Source organism: Amia ocellicauda, chromosome 3 (assembly GCF_036373705.1).
Source record: "Amia ocellicauda isolate fAmiCal2 chromosome 3, fAmiCal2.hap1, whole genome shotgun sequence".
Taxonomy (NCBI): domain Eukaryota; kingdom Metazoa; phylum Chordata; class Actinopteri; order Amiiformes; family Amiidae; genus Amia; species Amia ocellicauda.
In genome coordinates, this window is record NC_089852.1 from 49346586 (window position 1) to 49355796 (window position 9211).

A 9211-nucleotide genomic window follows, 5' to 3' on the forward strand; every position below is an offset into this window, starting at 1 on the left:
AATTACTTGGCCGCAGAATAAGTTTCACAATCCCGCTGACACCCAGCGCAGAGGAGAAACAGCCAGCTAGAGAAAAAACTTTTTTAGAACTTGTAAATCAAGACTTCTTTCAAGATGGGCCAGGCATAAGCTTGTGTTTTAATCAAGACTTATTCATCATACAAGCAAAATGGCTGGCTTTAAAGTGATGCAGACTCCCACACAGACAGATAAGCTAGTATATAATGTATTGGGCCTAGAATTTGAGGAAAAACAAACAAAGAAAAAGCAGATGTGTTGCTTTATGAGCTTACATCAAGCATAAATGTGATACCTGTTCTCAAATTTGAAACAGTTATTTGCCGAAATAGCCACTTATGTAGGCCATGGATCTCAAGCTCACTTCCTGGAGGGCCACAGTTTTTTGGGTTTGTTCCCACTAGACCAGACTTATGGCGAGACTGAATATAAACTTTCACCTACCCACTGGATACAAATCTGTACCCTCTCACAATTTAATGTATTGTTAGAAGGCACTATTTAAATCAAAACACAATAGGGTACAACTTTTTGTGGGTTGATTTGTGGGTGGGTCAAAGTTTTGATTTGGTTTAGCCCTTAATTGCAGTACTTAATTAATCTAGTTTTGTAATATCAATTAGACATAAGTGACATTGTTTTTAAATTGTTAAAATGAAAAAGCTTAGCAGATTCTATTGATTCAAAGTGCACTACATATAAAATAAATTGCCAGATGATTCTGCAGCCCTGAAGATTGTGGAGGCAGTGTATTCTTTTTTTCATACCCAAACTATTAACTACTCAATTCAACTATTCAATTATTTGGCTTTGTTACAATTACTATGTGTTCAAGGCTTTCATAGATTGATAATTTAGAGAGAATGACAGAACCTGCAATATTGTCACTTCCAGAGATTACAGTCTCCTCAGTTATAGGAGATAAAGGCATACACTAGATATATTTAAAATAAATAAGATAATAAGAAAACACAATTAACTGTGTTATTTATATATGTTAAATGTGAAAATGCCTAACACCTAATTAAGATGCTGTGATCGCCTTTATTCTTCTGTAATGAGTGACTCGGTGATCGATGTGTTGCGCCTGCCCGCTCCCCGCTCGGAGCTCGACTGTGCCCACGCCCCGCACACGCACCGGCTCTTTCTCTCCGGCGCAGGGTTAGCGGAACAGCGCAGACATGGCTCTTCACGTACCGAAAGCTCCGGGCTTTGCCCAGATGTTAAAGGATGGTGCTAAGGTAAAGTGTAATGATGTGTCCGCATTACAGATAATTGTGTCTCTTTATATAAGTGTCCGTTTGCAGGCCGTTGTGCACGAAAGGCCGAGGATGCGCTGGCTGCGTGCTGTGTCATGTGGACGCTTCTAGAAGAGCCGGTGTAGGCCGCGGTCGCTCAGCTCGCCTTATTGTGTGGATCGCCGCAGCTCGTATAAGGCCATCGTGCTACTAGAAAGCTTATTTCAGAAACCAGCAATATATATAGCGTACTCTTCGACTCTGCTTATTGATCTCTTTATGCACAGATACCCAACTGTGTAATAATTCCCTAAAGCAAAATACAGAAATGCACATGTGCCTCCTAGTAGTATTCATTCCAGTCATTCATTCAGTTCGTGTCTACCATATATGGGGATGTTAGGTGGGGAAGTTAGTCTTTGTTAAAACTGCGATCAGTGATGATGTATTTTTAATAAACGGACACGGGCGAGTGATTTGTTTACAGTAAACGGACGTGGCAACGCGGCTTTACTTTTTACAGAGGAACATATATAGGCTCGCTGTTGAGATTATGTATCTGGAATTAAAATGTGTAATTCATCATATTGGTTTTTTGTATAAATATCAGTTTAATCGCTTACGGTGTCAAAACGTAGGGTATATAACGGTATTTATTGATAAAAGCCATGGGGCGTAGCCATTTTTATTACAATAACTGATGTCAACTTTGCTTTGTGATGCGGCGGTTAAAATGCCCGGCAGAGAATGGACAGCACAACTGCCATTGTGGGGGTTATTGCAGTTCAACATTTAACAGTTAGCACTAGCAGCAAAATGCATTGTTTGATTCAATTCTAACATTAGCAAAGATTGATAGGATCATAACATATCCTACCGTTTTCTAGATCTTTTGTAGACCGTACAGACAGGAAAGGGAATTATGAACCCTGCAAGATATGACTCTCCATTCCAATTAATTCAATTACAGCGTATAGGAATACACCATATACACATATACAAAAATTGGGAGACCAGATATAAATCTGCTTTACATAATTGAACCTTAATTGAAATAACAATCCGATTTAAATGTGACTTTATAAGTTGTGTGATAAGAGTTTTCTTTAATATTTTCTTTGTACAATTCTGTACTTTAACCCCCAACTGTTTAAATAAGTAAAAAGTCAAAAAAAAATGTCAATACCTGCAGATGCAGAAAGGTATGAATTAAATGGCTGGTCTGTTTCTGAGTCAGTCTGTTTGAATCAATCCTTTATTCATGTATTTTCCTCTGTTCTTTTCAGCACTACTCGGGGTTGGAAGAGGCCGTCTACCGGAACATTCAGGCCTGCAAGGAACTGGCACAGACCACACGCACTGCCTACGGCCCAAATGGTAGGTGGTGATTGCCTCTCCTGAAGTTCAGCCGTTACTATGTTAAATTGAAGTAGCTCTCTGGGGTAGTCTGTACATTTTTTGATTTGCTGAAATCATTTTTGGATCAGTTGTGTTTTCAAGACACATTGTGGGACTTTTTCAGTCCTTCATGAACACTTTCATTTGATTTCTGCTCGTCCAATGTGCACAAATGAGTGCTGGGAACTTGACGCAATTTTATGAATCGCTTGTTTATTTATAATCAACTTGTCAACCAGAACGTTGGTTACCACATACAGTTAGTATTTGAAAATGAATATACTTTGAAGCCATATTTACATTAAAAATTAGGGAAGGAGTATTAAAGATCAGTTTTCTGTATTGAAATGAGGCAGTTCTTTGTCACGGCTGAACGTTGTATGGGTTTCCTTCAGGCATGAACAAAATGGTCATCAACCATTTGGAAAAGCTCTTTGTCACCAATGATGCTGCTACTATTCTACGTGAACTTGAGGTAAGCTTTTTCATATACTTTTAAGCTTAGGATCTAATTCCTGGTGGCTTTTTTTCCTAGACAATGATAATGGTTCAACCATTTGTTTTCTTGACTCTAACCTTAAAACCTTACTTGAAACAGAAATTGAGCAGAATGTCCGAGCTGAATCGGTAGACCTTTTAATGCATAGATTTGTTGAACATCTAAATAAGATTGGAAAATGTGGTGCATTATTTTGTTTTACAAAGCCTGAGAGACTGCTGAAAGAAAAGTTATTCAATTTCCTTAATTTTCAGAAGAAATCATGGCAAGTGTTATGGTGGTGTATTGAGAGAGACTAATGAATGACAGTAAACCTTGTATGTGTGTTTCAGGTTCAGCACCCGGCCGCTAGAATGGTCGTGATGGCATCGCACATGCAGGAACAGGAGGTTGGGGACGGGACCAACTTTGTGTTGGTGTTCGCAGGGGCTCTGCTGGAACTGGCTGAGGAGCTTCTGAGGATGGGGCTCTCCGTATCTGAGGTGAGGGACTGAATAACTACCACCATGATTTTGAAAAGATTCAGTTTGGACTTCCCTTCAAGTTTGTGTAGTCCACACAGGTGGTGAAAGCAGTTTTTTTGTAATTGTTTTGTTTTTTTCTTTAGGTGATTGAGGGCTATGAAATGGCATGCAAGAAAGCTCTGGAAATTCTTCCAGAATGTGTTTGCTGCTCAGCCAAGAACCTCCATGACTTGGAAGAGGTCACCTCTCTGATTCGCCCTGCAGTAATGAGCAAGCAGTATGGCAACGAAGACTTCTTGGCTAATCTCATTGCACAGGCTTGTGGTGAGTGCCATTTTATTATTCTACATTATAAAAATTGCATCTTAGTTCTTTGTGGTTAGACACACAGAAGATAAACTATTCCATCAATCCATGTCTTCCTCGCTTTGATTCCAAAATTTATGGATCACTGTAACACGACAATTACAGCTTTTAGAAGTGATAATTAGAATTGCCTCTTTGCACACTTGAACACACCTTTCTTTTTAGTTTTATTTGATTAAAAAAACAAAAATTGTTATTGATTGAGGTTGTGATTATTTTCCTCAGTTCTGCTCATTGTTTAATGGGAACATGTTTTCTTTTGCAGTTTCTATCTTTCCTGAATCTGGTAACTTCAGCGTGGACAATGTCAGAGTGTGTAAGATCTTGGTAAGTTTCTCAATCCATAAATCCAGGTTTTATTGCAAATTGAGCCTCGGTGCCTGTGTTAAACAACTGGAGTTCTGTGTTTTTTCAGGGCTGTGGACTGTCTGCCTCCTCAGTTCTGCATGGAATGGTGTTCAAGAAAGAAACCGAAGGCGACATCACATCTGTCAAAGATGCAAAGATTGCAGTGTTTTCCTGTCCATTTGACTGTATGATTATGGAGACGAAGGTAAGTCTGTGACCTAAGGTGTTCTTGTCCCCCTTCCTATTGTTGAAGTCCGTATCAAATAAGGTTGTCAACATCTGGAGTAGATCATCTATTCAGATATCCCTTAGCAGCTGTATGCATCTGTATTCTTCTTAGGGAACGGTTTTGATAAAAAATGCAGAGGAGCTGATGAACTTCAGCCAGGGAGAGGAGAACATGATGGAGGCTCAGGTCAAAGCCATCGCCGACACAGGAGCGAATGTGGTGGTGACGGGAGGCAAAGTGGCAGACATGGCCCTGCACTATGCCAACAAGTACCAGCTAATGGTTGTGAGGTGAGACATGGATGTGGTACTGTGAAGGAGATTTTCAATGTGAAAGTGGAACTCGTTTTCTTTTTGGTGCTTGCTATCAGTCTATATATCATTAATACAAGGCATACATAAATAAGTGAATTACATCTTGTGGAATAGAGTTCTCAACCATCTCTAGCCTTTGTTGGGTTTTAGTTTTCCATTCTGTTTCCAACATGACCTTTTTTCTTCTACAGGCTAAATTCTAAGTGGGATTTAAGAAGATTGTGCAAAACTTTGGGAGCTGTTGCCCTGCCCAGATTGGTAAGATGCATTACACTTAGTTGAATATTATCGACCTCATAAACCAGACCAGTTCAAAATAGGATTTAAAAATGTCAGTAATAGCACAGGGAATTGATGAACAGGACAGTTCAGTGGTACACACTGCACTATGGTGAAATAGTAATCCATTTCAGAAATCTCACTGATGCATTTTAAAACCAGTGAATTCAGAGTTCTTGCAGCTTTTTCTTGGGTACACAAGTAGTGAGGGTTTTGTGTAAAATTTAACAATTTGTGTCGTTCTAAATCCTGACTGACATACCTTCCTGTGTGTCTGCAGACGCCACCCACCCCTGAGGAGATGGGGCACTGTGACAGCGTGTACCTGAACGAGGTTGGCGACACCCAGGTGGTTGTCTTCAAACATGGTAAGCTTTGCGAACGTCAGTGTTTGGATACAGTTGGCTGAATATGGAGATACAATATGGAGAGCTTTTTCTTGTCTATTTATTACTACTGTTAGGTTTAGCAGATGCCTTTATCCAAGACTACTAAAGTATAGGTGTGTTTTTATAAATATTCCTCCTCTCCCTTGTAGAAAAAGAGGATGGTGCCATCTCTACACTCGTCATCCGAGGCTCAACGAACAACCTGATGGACGATATTGAGCGGGCAGTGGACGATGGAGTCAACACATTTAAAGTTCTTGTACGGGTATGTATAGCAGAACTGATGCGCAGCTGTACATCAGTGTTTTATATAAGGTTGTGTAATTGGTCTGTATCACAAATAAATCAGAGTGTGGCACCCATCTACGACTCCTGAGGGTTGGGACTTTGTCTTGTTTTGTTTATTGGCAGCTGATGAATTACAGATTCCAGTCCTGCCCTTTCCTAAGTGAAGCCAGATAATCTATGCTTAAAATGTCCATACAGTTCAATATTTACATTACTTGCTCTTACTTATATTAAATTACATCTCTTCCCCAGGATAAGCGTCTCATGCCAGGAGCTGGTGCAACCGAGATTGAACTGGCCAAGCTGCTCACTTCTTATGGAGAGGTAAGTCTTCAGAGGTGGAAACAACACATGGATATATAGAAAAGCCATTTTTAGTCTGTAGTGCCTTCCCTAACTCTTGTTTTGTGTTCCAGTCCTGCCCAGGCCTAGAACAGTACGCCATTAAGAAGTTTGCAGAGGCCTTTGAATGTGTGCCCCGTGCTCTGGCAGAAAACTCTGGAGTGAAGGCCAATGAGCTCATCTCCAAACTGTATGCGGTGCATCACGAGGGGAACAAAAACATTGGTTTTGACATCGAGGTGAGTTGGAAGAGGGGTGGCTTCAGACATGAGATGCTTCTCAACTTTTATTAAAGTGCAAAGCAATTGTCATGAGGTCTAACGTCGTGAAAAGATGCGACAGAAGAACAGAGCAAGCTACCCCAGTCTGCAACCTGGGGTGTGATCGATATGGTGGAGGCCGGCCATCCTCCCTGTTTTCTGTCCGTGTGATCCCATGCCAGGGATGCCAGTGAAAATGTGGCTACTAAAAGTTGCACTTTCTGCAGAGGTTCCTTGTGTAAGGATTTCCTTTTACCTACAGGGTGAAGGTGCTGCCGTGAAAGACATGTTCGAAGCTGGCATCCTGGACCCTTACCTTGTGAAGTACTGGGGAATCAAAATGGCCACCAACGCAGCCGTGACAGTGCTCAGAGTTGACCAAGTAAGATGAATTTGGGTTCTCAAAGACTTAACATGCAAGCCTTTTTGTAAAGGATGTATGAACAACCTGTCATGGTCAACTGGAGGACAGGCACTGCTCCTGCTCTTCATTGGTGCTACTGTCCTGTGTTTTTGAATCCTACTTTGGGGCGCTGTTGATGGCAATATAAAAGTGTAGTTGCCCCCCTCAGCGTGCCACAAGTGTCACATCGTTCCTTGCCGAATGTTATCTTCCAAACTATTCAATAGAGTTGGTGATTGACTTTGAATATTTCAGCTACTGTGTTATACTACTATTAGGATTTTACCATAGTTCCCCAGCCGAAAAGAAAGCTAGGGTTTGCAATCCTGAGAGGCCAGCAGGTAGCAAGCTTGTTTTGAAAGGATAGAGCTCGCTTCAGAGGCTTCTCCACAGGTTAGACATTACAATAATAATTAACGTAAACAACTTATTTACGGTTATTATGTTTTTAAAAATAGTAGCTGCGGCTCGCCTTCCATTCTCGCGCTCGCTCTGCACAGCGTCAAGGTTCCTGCTCTGATGTGATTGTCTGTGGACAAGTTACGCAGTGGTATGCAAATATAGATTGACAGACAGGAAGGACATCCTATCATTACATTCGGACCGAATGCAATGATTGGTCGATCCTTTTTTTAGTCCTGTCCCTTCCACAGAAGATGTATGTTTTACATTTAGACCACTTAAATTATTGATTGCTATCAGAATGTGAAGAGACTTTCAACCAGTATAACAAAATGTTTCTGGAAAAGATTGCATACCCTACCTTTAAGTCACTATTTGTCTTGAACCTCTTGTCAGGTACAGTACTAGGTAATCTGCATTTGAATGTTTAAAAAGTGAATGTTGCCAGTGACATTTTAAATCCTTTTTGTGTGATCTGTCAGATTATTATGGCAAAGCCAGCAGGTGGACCCAAAGCTCCCAAACAGCAAGGACACTGGGACAAAGACAGTTGGGAAGATGAACCTGATAAATTTGACACCCATATGTAAACTAGAAAGGTGCCACTATTAACAGGAGTGCATTTTTAAGGAATGGAACCCCAGAGAAATGGAGTTCAGCACATTTTGCGTGTGTTAGAATAATTCTGCACAGTGTTACTACTAACATGGATTTTGATTTTTCTATTAGTCTCTTAAAACTAATCCACTCCTACTAATTTAAAGCACATCTGTGGATTCCAGAAGCAGATTTTTGATGCACTGTACATATTTTTTGACATTATGAGCCTTTTCATTTTCAACTCTTACAATCTTTGTTCAAATGTGTGATTTGTGTTCTCCCTTAACCATTTTTTAATTTAAAGGCCTCTTTTGAAAGAAATGTATATTGTATTACCTTATCTAATGTAGAATTCAATTTATCTGCCTTGGTGAAGTAAGTCGCATACTTGCAATTAGTTTTTTTTTCTTCTCAATGATATACCTTTTGATTTGATCTTGTACAGAATACAACATTATACTTGTCAAGAATATGGTTAAAGATGCGTTGTGGCCTTGACTGAATATCACACATGCATGGATTTCTTGCATGTTGCATGGTTAAGAAATAACTTTGCTTAAAAAGGTGCCAGGCATTCTGTGATTGAGATGTCCAAAGGAGGCAAGTGACTCAATGTAATCTTTTTTTTAGATCTTAATATTTGAGTTGAATTAAAATACACACATCTAAAAAATTCTTTAATTCAGAATGCCATTGAACAGTACACATCAGCCCTTTGGATTCCTCAGCGCTTGTGTCTGCCTGCTACCTTTTGTGAACAATGCAGTAATGTGGGTTTTGTCTTCACAGATCATCATGGCCAAACCAGCAGGTGGGCCCAAAGCCCCACAAGGAAAGAAAGACTGGGATGAAGACCAAGATTAAGATCTTCCTAGTTTCTCTCCCTTTGTTGACCTTGTTTATACTTGGACTGACACAAACCAACTGATTTAACAGTCCTTTTTTGTTTGCCTCTTATTTAATCTGATGTACTTCCTGCTGTTCATGTTTCTTGGACAAAACCATGCATTGTGATATGAAGCTCTAAAGGCTGGCTCTTTCATTTTTTTTTTTTTTTTTCCCTCCCAATAAAAGGCACTTGAGCTGTCAGGGTTGGTTTTTGGCTTCTTTAATGTGACTTTCTGCCATAAACTGAACAAAAAATATAAACATGTCCCGTGTTTCATGAGCTGAAATTAAAGATCCCAGGAATCTTGCAAATTGCACTCAATTCTATGCACACATCTGTTTACATGCCTGTCAGTGATCATTTCTGCTTTTGCAAGATGATCTGCCACACTTCTGAGGTGGATGGATTAAGAAGCTGATTAAACCACGGGTGCACCTTGTGCTGGGGCCAATAAAAGGCCACTCTAAAATGAGCAGTTTTGTCAC

At 40.1% G+C, this 9211-nt stretch overlaps 1 protein-coding gene across 2 annotated transcripts; it reads left to right on the forward strand.

The window, feature by feature from the left end:
- The first annotated feature begins 1104 nt into the window (after positions 1-1104).
- On the forward strand, positions 1105-8926 carry cct8 (chaperonin containing TCP1, subunit 8 (theta)). Of its 2 annotated transcripts, XM_066699853.1 has the most exons (16): positions 1105-1259; positions 2543-2633; positions 3050-3129; positions 3486-3635; positions 3761-3941; positions 4249-4310; positions 4399-4536; positions 4672-4850; positions 5066-5132; positions 5434-5521; positions 5692-5807; positions 6083-6154; positions 6247-6411; positions 6695-6814; positions 7720-7836; positions 8627-8926. In XM_066699853.1, exons 1-15 carry the CDS (start codon positions 1200-1202, stop codon positions 7825-7827), a joined length of 1677 nt encoding a protein of 558 aa, XP_066555950.1. In that variant the 5' UTR covers positions 1105-1199; the 3' UTR covers positions 7828-7836; positions 8627-8926. The 2 variants fall into 2 exon arrangements, with proteins under 2 accessions (XP_066555950.1, XP_066555951.1); XM_066699854.1 differs by lacking the exon at positions 7720-7836.
- The last annotated feature ends 285 nt before the right edge of the window (positions 8927-9211 follow it).